Source organism: Canis lupus, chromosome 30, assembly GCF_011100685.1.
Source record: "Canis lupus familiaris isolate Mischka breed German Shepherd chromosome 30, alternate assembly UU_Cfam_GSD_1.0, whole genome shotgun sequence".
Classification (NCBI taxonomy): Eukaryota; Metazoa; Chordata; class Mammalia; order Carnivora; family Canidae; genus Canis; species Canis lupus.
This window is the reverse complement of record NC_049251.1, coordinates 29,012,574-29,033,511: the sequence shown is the minus strand read 5'-3', so window position 1 is coordinate 29,033,511 and position 20,938 is coordinate 29,012,574. Positions and strand designations below refer to the sequence as shown.

The 20,938-nt window shown below is 39.2% G+C and overlaps 1 protein-coding gene across 3 annotated transcripts in view; it reads right to left on the bottom strand.

Annotated features, from left to right (window-relative positions):
• Positions 1-20,938, bottom strand: part of SNX1 (sorting nexin 1) — a 41,232-nt gene that overhangs the window by 17,197 nt on the left and 3,097 nt on the right. For all 3 annotated transcript variants that reach the window (XM_038580651.1, XM_038580650.1, XM_038580649.1), the window contains exons 2-4: positions 8,203-8,311; positions 1,928-2,055; positions 714-780 (exon numbers count right to left, since the gene is read on the bottom strand). In XM_038580651.1, the coding sequence (XP_038436579.1) occupies positions 714-780; positions 1,928-2,055; positions 8,203-8,311 (304 nt within the window). The remainder of the gene's footprint in view (positions 1-713; positions 781-1,927; positions 2,056-8,202; positions 8,312-20,938) is intronic.

Genomic DNA, 20,938 nt, shown 5'->3' with positions numbered 1-20,938 from the left:
GGGATCAAGACCTGAGCCAAAGGCAGGCACCCAACCGCTGAGCCACCCAGGATTCCCGAGACGGACTCTTGACTTCAGCTCAGGTCATGATCTCAGTGAGACTGAGCCCCGTGTTGGGCTCGGTGCTGGGTGTGGAGCCTGCTTAAGATTCCCTCTCCCTCTCCCACTGCCCTGTCACCTCCTCCCTGCTCATGTGTGCTCTCTCTAAAAAGAAATAAAAAACTTTTAAAAGGGATTCTAGGGGATCCCTGGGTGGCGCAGCGGTTTAGCGCCTGTCTTTGGCCCAGGGTGTGATCCTGGAGACCCGGGATCGAATCCCACATCGGGCTCCCGGTGCATGGAGCCTGCTTCTCTCTCCCTCTGCCTGTGTCTCTGCCTGTCTCTCTCTCTCTCTCTCTCTCTCTCTCTCTCTGTGTGACTATCATAAATAAATAAAAATTTTAAAAAATTTATAAAAAAAAAAAAAGGGGATTCTAGTGGTATTTAATGTCTCTGATTTTTTTTCCCCAAAAGCAAAGAAAAGCCTAATAAAGTACTAGGTAACTGCTATTTCTGGCCTTAGAAGCATAGCAAGGGGTATAATCTTACAGGAAAGATAATGATGAAACACTTCATGTTAGCTAATTCGCTCTAGAGGTAACTGTGTAGAAATTAGCTAGCTATGCTCTCCTTGGCCACATCCTAATATCAGAAGGAGTCCCAAGTATACTTACCTATCTTTTCAGGATCAGTTATACCAACTGTCAAATCAAATTGGTCTTCCTGTTCTTCTTCCTCTAGCTTTTAAAGAGAAGACAAACCATGAAAATTAATACACCAAAAAGGCTATGAATTTTACCCTGCAATTATTATGTATCAAAATAACATCATCAAGCTATAACCTTCTATACATCAGTTTAGTTCTGTCCATTTCCCAAATCCCAAGGAATCAACTTTCACACTTTGAAGTCTGCTTATAAGTCTGTTTTTTTTTTTTTTTTTAAATTTTTTTTTTTTTTTTTTTAATTTTTATTTATTTACTCATGATAGTCCCAGAGAGAGAGAGAGAGAGAGAGACACACAGGCAGAGGGAGAAGCAGGCTCCATGCACCGGGAGCCTGATATGGGATTCGATCCCGGGTCTCCAGGATCGTGCCCTGGGCCAAAGGCAGGCGCCAAACCGCTGCGCCACCCAGGGATCCCTGCTTATAAGTCTGTTACATCTATTCTCTTAAAACCTTATTTTGGGGCAGCCCAGGTGGTTCAGTGGTTTATCGCCACCTTCAGCCCAGGGCGTGACCCTGGAGACCCGGGATCGAGTCCCACATCAGGCTCCCTGCTAGGAGCCTGCTTCTCCCTCTGCCTCTCTCTCTCTCATGAATAAATAAATAAAATCTTTAAAAAAACAACAATGTTATTTTGATCATAATGCATAATTACTAGATTTTGTAAGATTTGCCTCTGTTGGGCTACGGAGGCAATAAGGAAAGCCTATACTCTTGAATATGGAAGCTTCAAACACTAATTATCATTAGTGTTCATCGAAAGCCTCCGTGCCATCCTTTGGGTGATATTCTACCCAAGAGGTGTTCTGTTTTGTTTTAAGATTTATTTGAGAGAGAGAGAATCAGAGAACACAAGCTGGGGGAACAGCAGAGGGAGCAGGAGAAGCAGGTTCCCCACTGAGCAGGGAGCCCAATGCAAGGCTCTATCACCGGACCCCGGGATTGCGACCCAAGTTGAAGGCAGGTACTTAACTGACCGAGCCACCCAGGTGCCCCAAGAAAGAGTTCTTCATGGGATTCTCGCTGTCCATTAATGAAAAAGGCCTTCTTCATTCTTCAAGAATCATAAATATTTTCTCAAGGTTCATATTCAACTGAACTTCAGACTGGCAGCACAGTCCTAAAAATCCAAAAGAAACAAGACCAAGAGCACAAATTCTCACCTCTTCATAGCTTGGCTGGGGCTTAGAAGAATTTGTGGCTTCCTGTGGAGGAAGAGAAATGAGCGTTTTGGCTGGCACCTTCTTCTGATTATTTTGTGAGCTGTCCAGAGAGAGCTCCACTGTGGCATCTAAAACAAAAGTTGATATTCTATAATGAAGATCAATAATGGGTTTTTGATGGCTAAATTTCAGTTCTATAAGCTAAGAGACACAAACAATAGCAACCACTCTCAATACTTACACATTTTCAAACTGAGAACAAGAGTTGTGAAATCTGGTCCAGGTAAACAGAACAAGAAAAAGTAAGAATTTACGTGGATAAAAGGGGAAGACAGCAAGGGAAGTACTCTAGCACAGGCCTGATGGAAGAATCTCTCCCACTTTCTATAGCTACTTGGCTACCCTCTCCTCCCTAAGATTTAGGCAAGAACCAGATATTAAGCAAAAGACTACAAAGTCAGCGTACCAACTTATTTTACTCTGAGGAATATTCCTTTAAAATCTTATATAAACTCTACTTATTCCTGCTATAACTTTGGAAAAGAGGAGTAAGTTCAGCTAAATGTGGGTGTATTGACAGCAAAAAATGACATCAAAGAAAGGAAAACTGGTAAGCTAGAAAAAATAGACCCAATATACAAAGACAGTAACACTTGGGAAAAGGTACTATTTGCTACACCTGAGAATGGCAATGTTGTTTTAGCAGTTTAATAACTCTTTACAATAACAGTTTTTAGATCATCTTGCAAACTTATGTTTGATACATTTTGTCCAAGGGGGATAAAAAGATGTAATATCTGAAAATCCTTCTAATAAGAATAGTTGTGAAAAATGGTGCTTAAAAGCCACCTTTGTCTATCTGAGAACATCTCAGTTGAGCAAAACAACTCATTCTCTAAGTGTTCTAGAGATGGACTTTAGAAGAGCAGAAGGCACCATTTTTAGACAAATTTTTTTTGACTAATAAAAAGGACACACTTTCAACTTAGAGCAATAGCATTAGAAATTCAAAACCTAAAACCAAAGATTTTTTTCTTCTTTAGTAAAGAAAAACATAGTATCTATTTGAGTTTGGCCTAATCAGTAGGTATGCAATTTTAGTTCTAGGGAATTCAAAGAAGCTATTTCTCTTTCTTATTTTTTATTTTTATTTTTTTATTTTATTTTATTTTATTTTTTTAAATTTATTTATGATAGTCACAGAGAGAGAGAGAGAGGCAGAGACACAGGCAGAGGGAGAAGCAGGCTCCATGCACCGGGAGCCTGATGTGGGATTTGATCCCGGGTCTCCAGGATCGCGCCCTGGGCCAAAGGCAGGCGCTAAACCGCTGCGCCGCCCAGGGATCCCCTCTTTCTTATTTTTTAAAAGATCTTATTTATTTACTTGAGAGAGAGACAGAGAGATGATGGGGGGAGGGACAGAGGAGGAAGGAGAGGAACAAGCAGACTCCCCACTGAGCAGGGAGCCAGATGTGGGGCTCAATCTCAGGACCCCAAAATCATGACCTGAGCCGAAGTCAGATGCTTAACCAACTAAGCCACCCAGGTGCCCCTATTTCTTTTCTTTTCTAGACTTTCATTTGGAACTAAAATGAAACAAGATGGGGGACTATAAGGCATGACTAAGTCCTAGATGAATGTTCTAATCATTAAATGTGAATCATGTACAAACATGATTGCCACACTCTTGGAACTTGGTCTCTTATCAGGAAAAGAAGAGAGATGGTAATATAATCTGACCATGGTATGGGAGTACAAAACAAAACAAAGTACACATAATAAATACCTCAGGATGGTAGTATTCTTTGGAGCAAGTAACCAGCAGAAAGATGTTGAAGATATTCAGACCATGCAGGTCCCAAGTAAATAATAAGTTAATAAATGAGTTTGGAAGTGAAACAGGAGGTACTTCTCATTTAAAATCTTTGGCTTATTAAGTGCTACTGAAAGTCCTTTGAAGAACTGTGCATTTTCTACTGACATTCATGGGACAAAGATGCCAAAACTTGAAAAGAGTGATAGAAAAGCCTTTGGGCTCCATCATGGAACTAATTATGTGGCAAATAAAACTAGAACATTTAAATTACCACATTCAATATCTAAAAATTCTGAGAAGCTACTCAAGTCCTAAACTAAATGTCTTATCTTAGGTATTCCTTTTTAAGATTTAGTATTTTGAGAGAGAGAGAGGAAGCACACATGGGGGAGCAGAGGGGACAGACAGAGGGAAAGTGAGAAAGAATCTCCCTTTTTTTACAAGATTTTATTGGGCAGCCCAGGTGGCTTAGCAGTTTAGCACTGCCTTTGGCCCAAGGCCTAATCCTGGAGACCCGGGATCAAGTCCCACATCAGGCTCCCTGCATGAAGCCTGCTTCTCCCTCTGCCTGTGTCTCTGCCTCTCTCTGTGTCTCTCATGAATAAATAAAAACAAAATCTTAAAAAAAAAAAAAAAAGATTTTATTTCTCTGAGAGAGAGACAGAGAGAAACAGAGAGAGAGAGAGAGAGAGAGGGAGAATTGTAGGCACAAGTGGGGAGAGGAGCAGAAGGGGAGGGACAGGCAGACTTGGTGTAGAATGCGGAGGCCGGGATGCCTGGGTGGCTCAGCGGTTGAGCATCTGCCTTTGGTTCAGGGTGTGATCCTGGAGTCCAGGGATTGAGTCCCACATCAGGCTCCCTGCATGGAGCCTGCTTCTCCCTCTGCCTGTGTCTCTGCTTCTCTCTCTCTCTCTCTCTTTGTCTCTCATGAATGAATGAATGAATGAATGAATGAATAAATAAATAAATAAATAAATAAAATCTTAAAAAAAAAAGAAAAAAAGAGTGCGGAGGCCAAGGCCAGGCTGGATCTCACAAACCCAGGAATGACCTAAGCCGAAATCAAGAGCCAGTTGCTTAACTGAGCCACCCAGGTGCCCCCCTCCCCCAAATATTTTTTTTTGATGATTTTATTTATTTATTCATGAGCGACAGAGAGAGAGGCACAGACATAGGCAGAGGGAGAAGCAGGCTCCCTGTGGGGAACGTGATGTGGGACTCAATCCCAGGACCCCGGGATCACAACCTGAGCCAAAGGCAGACACTCAACCACTAGCCACCCAAGTGGCCACCCCCCTTTTAAAGATTTTATTTATTTATTTATTTAAGAGAGAGTATGCAAGCATAAGGTGGGGAGGGGCTGAGGCAGAGGGAGAAGCAGACACCCCGCTGAGGAGGGAGCCCTATATGTGGCTCAATCCCAGGACCTGGAGATCATGACCTGAGTCAAAGGCAGATGCTTAACCAACTGAGCCTCCCAGGCACCCCTTTATTTATTAAGTAGGCCCCCTGACACCTCACCCCCAGCATGGTACTCAGGACTCTGAGATCAAGACCTTAGCTGAGATCAAGAGTCAGATAGTCAACCAACTGAGCCACCCAGGTGCCCCCAGTTTCTTCTTTTAGAAAGTAGTTCTCACAATGGTACCATTTTCTTCTTAACCCTTGTACTTAAAACCTTTGACTCTATTTTCTTTTTTTTTTTAAATATTTTTTAAAAATATATTTTTTATTTATTCACAGAGACAGAGAGAGAGAGGCAGACACACAGGCAGAGGGAGAAGCAGGCACCATACAGAGAGCCCAACTTGGGACTCGATCCTGGGTCTCTAGGATCACGCCCTTGGCTGCAGGCAGCGCTAAACTGCTGTGCCACCGGGGGCGCCCCTGACTCTGTTTTCAACCCTCAATTTTGGACTTCCATTATATCTAAACATAAACACCAAATTTTGCTGATTTTTCTTTTGAAAAGTTTTCACTTTTCCCTTCCCACTTACATCATCTCATTTTTGGTCTTTCCCATTTCATTCTTTTTTTTTTTTTTTAAAAGACTTTATCTATTCATGAGAGACACAGAGAGAGAGGAACAGACAGACACAGGCAGAGGGAGAAGCAGGCTCCATGCAGGAAGCCCGACGTGGGACTTGATCCCAGGTCTCCAGGATCATACCCTAGGCTGAAGGTGGTGCTAAACCGCTGAGCCACCCAGGCTGCCCTGCCATTTCATTCTTGAACAAATTTGTGATTGCTTTCTGAAGTATCCAGTTTTTCTCTACTGCAATACATTTTATATAATCCCACTAGATCAGTCTTCTTTTTTTTTTATTTTATTTTATTATTTTATTTATGATAAGCACACAGAGAGAGAGAGGCAGAGACACAGGCAGAGGGAGAAGCAGGCTCCATGTACTGGGAGCCTGATGTGGGATTCGATCCCGGGTCTCCAGGATCGCGCCCTGGGCCAAAGGCAGGCGCCAAACCGCTGCGCCACCCAGGGATCCCTAGATCAGTCTTCTTAAAACATTATCCATATCACTTTCTTGGGCAGCATGGATGGCGCAGCGGTTTAGCACTGCCTTCAGCCCAGGGCCTGATCCTGGAGACCTGGGATCGAGTCCCACGTTGGGCTCCGTGCATGGAGCCTGCATCTCCCTCTGCCTGTGTCTCTGCCTCTCTCTCTCTTTGTCTCTCATGAATAAATAAATAAAATCTTAAAAAAAACAAAACAACAAAAAAAAAATCAGTTTTTTTAATTCAAAACTGCCAATGGCTCTTAACTGACAGTAGGATAAAATTCAAACTAATTATTACTGATGTCTAAAATCCTCCTAAACTACATTTAAAGCCTTATCTTCCATGGCTTTTCTACGAACTCCCTGCTCTGGCCCACCAAGTTTATTTTACTGGCCTTCAAATGTACTTTTATATTCTCTGCCCAACCATTTGTATCCTTTTCCTTTTCTCCTACATAAATCGTTCTTCCAGGAAGTCTTCCAAGGATATTCTAGATCAATTACTCAGTATGGGCACTACTGACATTTTGAGCTGGGTAATTCTTTTTTTTTTTTTTTTAAGATTTTATTTGTGAGAGACACAGAGAAAGAGGCAGAGACACAGGCAGAGGGAGAAGCAGGCTCCTTGCAAGGAGCCTGATGTGGGACTCGATCCCCAGACTCAGGATCACGCCCTGAGCCTAAGGCAGATGCTCAACCACTGAGCCACCCAGGCGTCAGTCCCTAGCCAGATAATTCTTTTTTGGGCGGGCTGTCTTGTCCACTGTAGGGTGTTTAGCAGCATTTATAGCCTCTATCCACCAGATGCCAATAGCCCTCTCAGATGGGACAACCAAAAATATCTCTCACCATTGCCAAGTGTCTTCCAGGGGTCGGGGGGAGAGGAATCACCCTCTGTTGGGAACACGGAGCCTCTCTCAACAAAAAATTATTGGGCCCAAAATGTTAATCGTGCCAAGGTTAAGAAACCTTATTCCAAAAAAAAAAAAAAAAAAAAAAAGAAACCTTATTCCATATTAGTGTTTTTCAAATTGCAGGATGCGGCTCATTGGTAAACTGTGAAATCAATTCAATGGGTTGCAAATAGCATTAAAAAAAGAAAGGAGAGGGCAGCCCGGGTGGCTCAGTGGTTTAGCGCCACTTTTGGCCCAGGGCGTGATCCTGGAGACCCGGGATCGAGTCCTATGTCGGGCTTCCTGCATGGAGCCTGCTTCTCCCTCTGCCTGTGTCTCTGCCTGTGTCTCTGCTTCTCTCTCTCTCTCTCTCTCTTTCTCTCTGTCTCTCATGAATAAATAAATAAAATAAAAAAAAAAAAAAGAAAGGAGAAACAACAGGATATTTCAGATTTTACTGAAAGTAGCAAAGGCAAGTCACCTAATAAAATTTTTATGTCAGCTTTATAAGTACGTATACATTTTGGATTAGGACACAAAATGTAATTCTTACTATGTATCTTGGTCATAAGTCTAAAAATACTACTTTAGTCTGATCTCAAACGAAGATCAGACACTTAGTATTTATAGCATTCTTCCTGCCACAATTACATTGCTTAGTAGTAGCCTAACTATCTGTATGTTTAGGTTTTACTCCCTAAACTTGTCAGAATCTTGACAGCAGGGGCTACATTCTACATGATTTGGAATCCTCCACAAGCATATCCTTACATAGAGTTGTGTTTCCTTTTTTTTTTTTTTTTTAAGATTTTATTTATTTATTCATGAGAGACACAGAGAGAGGCAGAGACACAGGCAGAGGGAGAAGTAGGCTCCATGCAGGGAACCCGATGTGGGACTCGATCCCAGGACTCCAGGATCACACCCTGGGCCGAAGGGAGGCGCTTAACCACTGAGCCACGCAGGAGTCCTGAGTTATGTTTCCAGTATACATCTTGTGTGTTTAACTCAGCGACTGAGAAGACTCCTAGTATGTTTTGAGTCCATACTTGCCTGCAAAGAGATCCTGGGGCTCTTGGTCTTGTTCCTCGTGGATCCCATTTTCTTTGGAGCCATTGTTGATAGGAAGGGAAGCAATTCTCTTTGGAGACTGGGGCTTACTCTGAAAACGAAGAGATATTCTGAATAAAACAGTACTATTAAAAACAAACCTAGAAACTGACTTTTAATGCATCCCTCAGTTGCATCCATAGGTGTTTAGTGGAAGACAGGCTCACGATTCAGCCAGTTCAATAAGCAGCAAATCAACATTAGTGATGTAAGTGCTGCACAAGTAATCACAGAGCTAAAATAAACTCACACATTTCGGAGTTAATTTCTAACACCATAACCTTGATGAAATGCCCTAACCCCAAAGCACATGATATTGACATGTGTACACACAGATAATTTTCAAAAGAACCTGTCCATATGCATTTCTCCTTCTCACTTGATGACCTTTATTCTTTCACATGCTGAAGGGGCACATTCCAGTGACTAGGACACCACACTGGAGTGCAGAATTCAAGCTCTGATCCTGGCTTACTGTGTGGCCTTGGCTAAACTGTTCACAGAAACCCAGCTGTGTAGGTATTACTGACCCCCTGACAGGCAAAGGAAGGTATAACAATTTCTATCTAATGCTCTTCATAAATATAAGTTATATTTCTATCCCTAACTTCCCAGACACAATTTTCAACCACACCCATGCCAGGCTAGCAAAATAAAAACCAGTCATGCTTTGCCTAGTGGGCACATGGTAAAAATAAAGTCAGTTGATGGCTTTTATCAAAAAGCTCAGTGATCACTCACAAACAAGGGTTGGGTGGGGCCCAGACCGGTACCAGAGTGAACAAAGCTGGATTGTGCAGAACATGAACAGAATGCTGGGAATCTGGCTTCAAAAGCCATGGTGTGGTATTGCAGGGTTTTTGAAATCAGACCCCAAGGCCAAATCAGTTAAAAGACCTGACTTAAGGAATCTTTTATGAAACATTTCCTTAACAAATCTGAGGGAGTTTGTTCCTTAGAAACAGGCCTTTTCTGACCCAACCTAACAAAGTAAAATGACAAATGATATATTAGGTATTCTGAATTTGCCATGCAAACAGCTTCATCCCAGTACTGGGGCCAACCTAAGGGAAAGAAATTCCTACCCAATCTTCAACAACAACAACAAAATTACTGCAGAGAAAAAGACAACAAATAAATAATAAGGCAAAATCCACAGCTCCCTTTTGCCTCATACGTTGCCAACTACCTTCCTACATACACATTTCTTTACTCTTGTGCTCTTGGACAGTATGGGGACCTCACCAAAAGCGGTTTGATTTAATTCATTCTCACTGATACCAGTCATTTCTAAATGGAGATCTAGGAGAGATTAAAACTCAAGACATAAGGAGATATATATATATATAAAATGAAATATAATTCTAAAATATGATTTTATATATATAATTAAATGAAATTGTATTATATAATAAAATCATAGTAATCACAGTAATATATATATATATATATATATATAATATATATAATTATATGTAATTTACTAGTAGCCCACCAGGGAGACTAAAGCAACAGGAAAGGCACACATTAGAATTTAGCCATTAAAAAAAATACATAAAGATATATATATAAAAAATTTGTATTTTCTAATACAATTATTTCATAATATATTTATATTTTATTATAACTATATGGAAATTAAATGTAATATTATAATATATAAAAGTATGTTATATAAAAGTATATATTATATAATAAAATTATATAATAACATATTGTATATATCATATATATAATTAAATGTAATTTAAGAGTAGCCCACGGAGACTAAAGCAACAGGAAAAGCACACGTTAGAATTTAGCCATTAAAAAGAAAAAAACCGCTGGAAGAACCCATTCTTGTGATACAGAGATGAATACAGCCAGCTTTCCATTTCTGATTCATCATCTAAACTTGGAAGTTTATTTATTTTTTAAGATTTTATTTATTTATTCATGAGAGAGAGGCAGAGGGAGGAGATGCAGGCTCCATGCAGGGAGTCTGATGCGGGACTCAATCCCAGGACTCCAGCATCACACCCTGAGCAGAAGGCAGACGTTCAATCACTGAGCTACCCAGGAGTCCCTAAACTTGGAAGTTTAAAGACTACAGATAACAGCAGCTTGCCTTTTCTTATAATAATCAGAAGAGACAGACTGAGATGGACAAGACACTCCAAAGACTACTAGAGAATAGCCACCTGTCTCTCTTTCTCTACCAGACTCTCTTCAAGCCCAAACCATGAATTATATACATATATATCCTTAATGTGTCTTGGGTTTTAATCTTTTCTAGATTATTCCCTAGACTAGAACTGTGATGAAAACAAAGACATATGCTCCCTCGGTATGCTAGGGAATAACTACCTGTGAGAACAAAAAAACTGCACCTCAGATATACTCTGGGATTTCATCCCCCAAATCAAAGTATTCATGGCTGTGTTCATAGAAAGCTGAAGATAGACTGGTTACTATATTTATTCTTCCTCTTTTCTCTCCTCTGTAGTTCTTTTATAAAATTAATCTGCTATGTATATAAGCTTTGTAGTCTGTTCCCCACCACCTCCACCATCTGAATCTTTTTTTCATGTCATCAAGAGTTGGACAAAAATCACACTTTCAGTTCCCAGGTTTTTATTAGCACAAATAATGCTATGATGTTCATCCCTATATATAAGTCCACATCTGAATATTTCTTTGGGATATTTTTTTTAAAGATTTTATTTATTTGAGAGAACATGAACACGAGCAGGAGGGAGAGGGACAGGGAGAAGCTGACCTCCTGCTCAGCAGAGAGCCTGATGCGGGACACAATCCCAGGACCTTGGGATGATGACCTGAGCCAAAGGCAGATTCTTAACTGACAGCCACCCAGGCACTCTTGGGATAGATTCCTAAGTAGAATTATTGGACATAAATTTTTCAGAGCCTCTGCTGACTTCCAGAAAGACCATCAATTTATACATTCCACCCCTAATGCCTAAGAGTGTTGCACCCACAGCAACACTAAACAGTCTTTTTATCTCCAAGATTTTATATTTTATTTATTTATTAATTCTTGAGAGATACACACAGAGAGAGGCAGAGACACAGGCAGAGGGAGAAGCAGGCTCCATGCAGGGAGCCCCAGATGGGACTCGATCCCAGGTCTCCAGGATCAGGCCCTGGGCCAAAAGCGGCGCTAAACCGCTGAGCCACTTGGGCTGCCCATCTCCAAGATTTTAAAGTAATCTCTACACCCAATATGGGGCTTGAATTTACAACCCTATGATTGAGAATCACATGCTCTACTGACTGAGCAAGCCAGGTACCCCGAAGTCTCTCTTTTTTTTTTCTTTTAAAAAATCTTTGCCAGGTTGACTGGTGAAAAGTCTTGTTTCCGCATGTTTACTGGCCATTTGAGCCCCTGTGACTTGTCTAGATGTCCTTTGCTCATTTTCTATGCTGAGTCAGCACTCAGATGTACACTTTTCTTATATAAGTATACCTAAGTTTCTTATATAACCCTCTCTCAGGCATATTGTATAGTACTCCTCCCTTACTTTATCTCTTTTCATGTCTGTTTTATTTTGGGCATTACCAAATTTATTTTCAGTTGAATAATTGCACTGGACAAGCTAAGCTTACTTCTTTAGGCTGGGGAGTACCCAACACAAAACTGGTCTTTGAGGCATAATATTCTCAAGTTTTTTTTATTTTTTTAATTTTTTATTTATTTATTTATGATAGTCAGAGAGAGAGAGAGAGAGAGAGAGACAGAGAGAGAGGCAGAGACATAGGCAGAGGGAGAAGCAGGTTCCATGCACCGGGAGCCCGATGTGGGATTCGATCCCGGGTCTCCAGGATCGCGCCCTGGGCCAAAGGCAGGCGCCAAACCACTGCGCCACCCAGGGATCCCTATATTCTCAAGTTTTACTTAAAATCAGATTCCATAAAAGCTGAGAACTATTTTTAAGTATGAGAAATGGACAAAGTATCCTACATTCACACAGAACTGTTTTTTTTTTTTTTTAAGATTTTATTTATTCATGAGACACACAGAGAGAGGGGCAGAGACACAGGCAGAGGGAGAAGCAGGCTCCCCACAGGGAGCCCAGGTGAGACTCGATCCCAGGACCCTGGGATCACGACCTGAGCAAAAGGCAGACGCTCAACCACTGAGCTACCCAGGCATCCCAAGACAGAACTGTTAATAGAAAATAAGTCTTCCATGAGACTAGAGTCATCAAAATAAATACCTGGGCATTATAACACATTTCAAATGATTGGGCCAAGTTTAATAATCTAATTTTTAATCAGTCTTATTAATTTATATTAAAAAGCCAATTTTGGGTCCATTTCTGTTAGGAAGGATGTTGGGTTTGAGGCTGGTGTTGAGGAGAATAACTACCAGGACTTCAAGTGCTTTGATGAAACCTCAGATGCGAGGCCTTCTGGGCCAAGCGTCTGCAATTTCATATTGTTGGAATGTTTGCTGTATCCATGGGGGTTGCAGCTTTCTATACGTTTGCTGTAGCTGAACCAGGAAGAAGGCATATGCCTTCTTCTACAGGAATTATGATTCCATGAAAGATTTTGAGGAGATGAAGAAGGCTGGTATCCTCAAGAGTACAAGGTGATTCTGGAATAGAAAGAATTTCTTTGGGCTGAGTTCCACTGAAGTTTGTCACTGACCTGTGTTCCTTAACTATGAAACACGAATACTGGGTAACGGAATAGTTTCTCTTGATTGATAAACAACTAACAACAACGACAAAAAAGCTATTTTGGGGCATCTGGGCAGCTCTGCTGGTTAAGCATCTGACTCTTGATCTCACCTTGGGTCTTAGGGCTATGATTTCAAGCCCCACCATGGGTTCCATGCTAAGGGTGGAGCCTACTTTAAAAAGTAAATAATAAAGAAAAAGCTAATTTTGAATCAACAGTTAAAATTTCAGAGGTGCCTGGGTGGCTCAGTTGGTTAAGCATCTGTCTTCAGCTCAGATCATGATCTCAGAGTCCCAAGATTGAGCCCTGCTTCGTGCTCTCTGCTCAGCAGGCAGGGAGTCTGCATCTGCCTTTGCCTCTGTTCCTCCCCCTGCTCCTGCGCACATGCATGTGCATGCTCGCTTGCTGACTCTTTCTCATAAACAAACAAACAAATAAAATCTTAAAAAAATAAAATTTCAGGGAGGACTCATTTTGGGGGAAGAAGTGAAGAGGCATACTGATTACACTGAATTGCAAAATACTAAAAATAACATTTGCTTATAATTCATATTTTTAAAATCTCTGAATTGTCCGCAAATCACAAACTATCCATCTATTTAAATGGAGCTAAATTTCTAGGCAACAGATAAAAATATTTTCTATGATGAAAACAGTATGTTTGTGATATAGTTAGTAAAGCAAAACAACACCCTGCCTACTTCCCCTGTCCCTCCACCTTCCCCTGCCCCCTCCTCTGAAATAAAGGAGGCATGCTTTCCTCAGTGACAGAATCCTAGGTTAGGATATCTACCCTTTCTGACTCCTTTTGGCTATTAATTCTAGCAGGTGGTTCCAGTGATAAGCCTATTTAAAAGTTCAAGTATTTCTGTTTATAATTCCAAGGCGCACAGCCTAATCTAACTCTCAGAGAGGCACTAGAAAGAACTACAGTGAGAGAGTATTTGTGTAAAGAGTAAACAGGTATTCCTCACCAATTACCAGCCTCAAACCTCGAGGCCAGGCCACTAACACAATGTTCTTAGCTCAGGGAAAGGCCTGAGTTTGCTGCGCTTCATAGCTGCATATCCATTCAGTCCTGAAAAGTACTATTGTGATTCTGCATAACTTCCCTTTAAGTTACTGAGCTGTGATTCTTCCTTATGTTGCTCAATTGCTCTGTGCTCTCTGCAGAATCCTTGCATTATTCAAGGGACCTCAAAAGGGTAGTACTGTTAAATTCTCAACTGCATTTACAGGATGAATCCAAATTAAAAGCTAAGGTAAAACTGTACTTCTGAAGAACTAGAGTACTAACCTTCTGGCGAAAAATTAATATAATTTAGTATGGCAAGACAGCTACAGAACTGTGTGATCATACTAATGTAACAAGGCAAACACAATTAGGAAAAAGTCACGCCCAGAAGTTATACCTGGATAACAGGGCAGTCACAAAGTCTTTAAAAATCACCGTGGAAGACCTTGGCATGAAATACTGCTTTATTTGCCACTTTTACTTCCACAGAAAAATAAGGTAAGTGGGATTGTGTATTCATTTTCTATTGCTACTGCAACACAAAATCATCACAAATTTAACAGATTAACAATGCAAATTTATTATAGTTCTGTTTAAGTTAATATAGGTCTCAGTGGGCTAAAATCAAGGTGTCACCATGGTTATGTTCCTTTGTGGCGGTTCCAGGGAAGAATCTGTTGCTTTGATCTTTGATCTTTGCTTTGAAAAGTGATCCACATTTCTTAGCTCATGGCCTACTTCCTCCATCTTCAAAGCCAACAACATCCAACACTCTGCGCCTTTCTTCTGTGGATCTCATCTTCCACAGTCACTCTCTGACACTCTTACATTTTTAAAGGATCCTTGTGATTACACTGGGCTCACTCAGATAACCCAGGCTAATTTCTCTACCTTAAAGTCAGCTGATTACCAACCTTAATTCCATCTTCAATCTTAATCCCCCTTTGCTTTGTAACCTAATACATTCACAGCCTCTGGGGTTAGGATGTGGACATCTTAGGGAGGGGCAATTATTTTACTTACCACAGATAGTGACTCCTCTCCCATACCACGTTTCAAAAATGGCACAGATGGACTAAAAGCTTCTGTGCTTGGGAGAATGGAATTTAGTGTCCACTGGATTTGGGAACAGGGTGCAACTTACTCTATGAATTGGTTAAATATTCAACTAACCCAAATGACTTCCCAATTTTAACCCCCTTCACAACTTAAGTTGAAGTAGGAGTTCTTATCGTGGGAACCATGAGCCACAGAATTCAGGGTGTCTAGGAACTTAGATGGTAATAAAATTAAGATTTCATTTTCACTAATCTCTAACTGAAATTTAGCATTTTCTTCAATTACAAAGATAGGCAACAAACCACAACAGTCATAGCAGTACTTGAGACTATAACTAATAGAAATAAGATATTTTTATTTGACATTATAATTGTTAGTTATCAAAATATCATTGATGCTTATCTCTATTTAAAAAAAAATTATGGTAGTCATATCTATCCCTAGATCTTACTATGTAAAGCATTAAAAAGTACATTACAAACATAAAATTGTTTTAATGTTTTTTTAACTGCATTTCTGTGTAATTGGTTTCCTTTGTAATCTTATTTCATACACATAAAAATATTCTTGAGAATGGATCCATAGGGTTCACTGGACTGCTAATGGATTAGTCTGTGACACAAAAAAGGTAAAGAACCTCTGAGCTAGTCCCTCTAAGCCTAATGAAACTAGAAAAGAGGAAGTTGGAAGGGTGGGGAAAATGAGAGACCTTAAAGTTAAAGGGCATACCATGGTTTACCAAAATTTAGCTACAATATACTGAATTCTCTGGTGTAATTTCCCTAATCTTTATGGTTTCAAACTAATAAAATTTAGAAGGGCCCAGAAAACTGCAAAAGGATCAGAGTTCTAATGAGTTCATTAATTTCTTTTTTTTTTTAGTTCATTAATTTCTATTTTTGAAAAAGCAAACCCAGTTTAAATCTGCTCTGAAAGCAGAAAGAAGCCCCAGCTGTCCATTTGACTAAGCAAGAGAAGCCAGAAAAAAAGTTGTGCAACAGGCTTTTCCTGGAGATGAGATACTTATGGCTGGCTACTTGCTCTAGTAACTATCAACTACTCATGATTTATTTATGCCAACAGTTACTCAAGAGTGCTGAGAAGCTTTGAGGACCAAGAGAGAAACTGGAGTGTTCTTTTTCCTCTCCCTCCCAAGCAAGCAAATCACAAATGATCAAGTCATCAGAACTACCCTAACACCTGAATAAGCAAAGAGTAGCAACTCCTACGGAAACCAGAAGTCTGACTGCAACCTTTATTGCTTTGACCATTAGCCCCAAACTCTAATATTAAATAAAATTTTAAGCTGAATTCTTATTAATCATCTTTAAAAGTCTTCTCTCATGCCTCTACCTCCAAAAGTGCTTTATAACTACATTTGTTAGCAATTCCCGCCTAACCTTAAAAGCTAGGTTATGTGCTAGTATAATTCTATGATCGAGAAATTAATGATTATATAACTTCAGGAAAATCTACACTTATTAGAAATCAAACTTGTTTACAATCTGAACTGAGCATTAAAATCAATCCTGGAGGGATCCCTGGGTGGCGCAGCGGTTTGGCGCCTGCCTTTGGCCCAGGGCGCGATCCTAGAGACCGGGGATCGAATCCCACGTCGGGCTCCCTGGTGCATGGAGCCTGCTTCTCCCTCTGCCTGTGTCTCTGCCTCTCTCTCTCTCTCTCTCTCTGTGACTATCATAAATAAATAAAAAAATCTTTAAAAAAAAAATTAAAAAAAAAAAATAAAATAAAATAAAATCAATCCTGGAGTATAACACCAGTTGCTTTTTCAAGAACATATGTATCAGACCTGTGTGAAAAATGTGGAATTTCAACTACTAGTCTTTTTTTTTTTTTAAGATTTTATTTGTTTGAGAGAGAGTGCACACATGAGGAGAACTGAGGGAGAAGGTAAAGCAGACTCCCTGCTGAGCAGGGAGCCCAACACAAAGCAGGGCTTGATCCTAGGACCCTGAGATTATGACCTGAGCCAAAGACACTTAACTGACCGAGCCACTCAGGTGCCAAACTACTAATCTTGTAAGATCAGATCAGACCACCTGATGTGACATTAGCTCCAAAAACAAGTCCTTGAGACAAGTGCCTATAGAAAATACCACACACTAAAGGAACATGTATACCTATATATCATTAACTAAAAAAACTAAGCAGTAAATAATTTAAAAATAGTTACATAGATAAACTTTTGTAAGTCTGATTAAGGATAGAGAAGGGATGTTATCAAAAATCTTACCGAGGACATGCTGTATCTTTGGGAACAGCCACCATGCATTTGCAGTACAGAACTAAAACATTAGCTAGCTAAACTATCAATCTCCTGAAGGCTTTCAATAAAATTACCAAATTCTGTATAGATCTAAAGAAGTTATCCTATAAAAAAAAAAAAAAAAAAAAAGAAGTTATCCTATAAACACACAGAGGAAATAAACTGGTCTTAGGACTGTAAAATATTGCAAAAAAACAGTAGGGAGATTCCTCAAAAAATTAAAAATAGAACGATAACATGATCCAGCAATCCCACTTCTGGGTATATATCTAAAAGAACTGAAAGAAGGGTCTTGAAAAGATATTTACACACCTGTGTTCATGGCAGCACTATTCATAAGAGCCAAGAGGTAGAAGCAACCCAAACGTCCACTGAGGAATGAATGGATAAACAAAATATGGTATATACATACAATGAAATATTATGCAGCTCTAAAAGGGAAGGAAATTCTGATGAATACTAGAACATGGAGGAACTTTGAGGACATTGTGCCAGATACAAAAGGACAAATACTGCATGATCCCACTTATATGAGGTCATCTAAAGCAGTTAAATTCGCAGAAACAGGAAGCAGAATGAACCAGGAATTTGGGGGAGGGGAAAAAAGGGGGCTGTTATTTATTGGGTATTGAGTTTCAGAATTGCAAGATGAAAAAGTTCTGGAGATCTGTTGCATAAAAATGTGAGTATACTGGGCAGCCACGGTGGCGCAGCGGTTTAGCGCCGCCCGCAGCCCGGGGCGTGATCCTGGAGACCCGGGATCGAGTCCCACGTCGGGCTCTCTGTGTGGTGCCTGCTTCTCCCACTGCCTGTGTCTCTGCCTTTCTCTCTGTTTCTATGAATAAATAAATAAAATCTTTAAAAAAAAATGTGAGTATACTTAACACTACTGAACAGTACAATTAAAAAGGTTAATGATGGTAAATTTTCTTACATGTTTTATACCACAATAAAAAAAAAAACCCTGATTTATTCTTCCTCAGGATACATGTTATATTGATCATGATGTAGGCTGTAGTCTAAAAATAACATGTCCTTTCCTGTCTAAATGTTAAACATAACTTACATTTATATAATTCCCTGTTTATAGTTTATATAGTTAAACTATATAGTTTATAGATCACTGTCAATCAGAAGCCACTTGATATCCATGACTTCGGAATACCAATAAAAGTTTACTATTCTTTTGTCTTAAACACCAGTGATGATATGTAAATAAGACTTGATTAATCAAGAACTAATTTTTCAATCTATGACTTTTCAAGTCTCCTATTTCTTCTTTACCCTATTTTATTACTTATTTATTTTTTTAAAAATTTAAGTCATCTCCAGGCTAGGTATGGAACCCGAAATGGGGCCTGAACTTAAAACCTTGAGATCAAGAGTTGGACACTTAACCAACTGTGCTACCTAGGTGCCCCCTATTTTATTTTTTCTAGCCATTTCTGTAATTACTACAGTTTCAATTCAAGATTAAGAGCAATGAGAAACAATTCTAATTGGTCTGACAGATTACTGGAAGTAGTAGTTACCAGAATTGGCCAAAATCTGAAGTGAGGTTATCATTTATCTATGTTTTCCTCCTTCCTTGTAGCATCTGCAGTTCTCTTTCATTTAGAGGGCATATCTAATTGTGGTCCTGGCATACTGCTAAAAAGAGATGGGCATATAAGAATTCCTGGGAAGGCAAATAAAGAACTTGCTTCAACTCTACTATTCAGTTTTAGAAATATGCAAGTAAGACCACTGAAGTCAAATGAGATGCAAAAATATGTGTGCATACTGCTAAAAAGAAAGTCTTTTTAACATAATTTTAAGTTTTAGGAGGACCAAAAAAATGGCTCTCTCATTTTATTAAGGGGAAAAATGAATCCTATCCCAGAATTAAGAGAGTTTTAACTAAAAAGATATATATCTAGATTTAGGTCCAATCAAAGATTCAGATAATACATTTAGAATTTTAGACTTTTTTATATATAGGCCCACAAAGTAAGAAGCAGAAAGAAGATAAGGTCTTAAGTATCTTGAGAATCATCTTAAGATATTTCTCAGCTGGTTTTCAATCTTAAGGCAATGCTTTCAGATTTGTTTTAATAACTTTTAACTCCCATTTATCCCATTCATGTACTTGATTCTGAAATGTTTATTATGGATTGCTTTTTTAAAATTATAAATCAGACTTTTTATTATTAACAAAGCCTCTTGGGCCCTAAAAGAGAACAGATGGGATGATTAAGAACAGCAGCTGTTACATCAATGTCCAGGAAATTACATGCATACCATAAATTATTTTAAATTTTACAGGCCTCAGCTTCCCAATTTTTAATACCCCTCCGTCTCCAACCCCCAACAAAACACAATATGAAGGTTCAATAAGATGCTACTGAAGTCATTAAGTGCCTACTTTGATGATTTTCAATTAATCAAATCAATCTTATCACTAGCTTGATTTTGATATATTATCCATTTCTAGAGTTAACAAATATAACTTTTCTGGCCCATTATTAGATTCTCTCAGTTTTTTTTTTTTTTTTTTTTGATTCTTAGAGTGATTACAGTTTACAACACTTGTTTCACAAGTATTTCACAGATACTCGAATTTAATGAGCACAATAATGGTAGGTGTAAATTCTATTTTTATTCACATTTTACAGATGAGGAAATCATACAGAATAATTAAGTACCAAAAAAAAATTAAAAAAAAAAAAGAATAATTAAGTACCTTGCCCAAGTAACAGAACCTGGATGGATTTAACTCAGCCTTCAAAGCCCACTTTTGTTTTATTCTTCAATGTTATTCCTTAAGATAGAGAAGCACTGCAATCCCCTATCTTCTCACGTTGACTCACAACTAAAACGTTTATGGGGATGTAATGTATTTAATGGCTTTTTTATTTTTATTTTTTTTATTTAATGGCTTTTTAACAAGAAACTCACAGTGTAACTAGTGAAAAATCTTGGAGTCTTGTCTTCCTGAAGATTAACATCAAAACAGGCAGCTCAAGAAATGGCTTACAGGTGGCATTTTAATTTTGGCAGCAACTCAATTTTCCTGGATCAAAATCTAACTCAAAATCATTATGCTTTCTGTGGTAGAACAAGCTCATCCTGACTGCTTCCTCCTCTCTTTGGTTGGAAATGAGGCAAAGTACTTTCACACAGTCTTGTAAGAGAAAAGTATTGATGCCTTTGTAAATAATCTAGGATCAGTCAAGTCACAGCCTCTTCAACTTCTTTTAGAAAACAACTCCTCACCCTTTCAGGGCCCTTTTTGGAAAATAAATCATCATTTGCTTACTTGACCAGTCACTTTCAATGTCAGAGTTTCTGTTTTCAGATATTTGGTCTGAAATATCTACCACCTCGGTAGTTATTAACAGTACCTCCTCTCTCCATGGCTTATGGGAGAATTACCAAAGGAAAAGACCAAGAATTTGTTGTAAATGATATGGAAAAACTAAATTTGCAGCAAGAGTTATTTCTTAGAATGACAGAGACTTCATTAGACAGTTTAAGCGGTTATATTAGCATCAACAAGTACTTTTTGAGCTGGGATTACCAATTCAGTTCCCTGATACAGTAGAGGGAAAATTCTAAAGATGTCACTCAAGAGAACTCTGACATAAATGAAG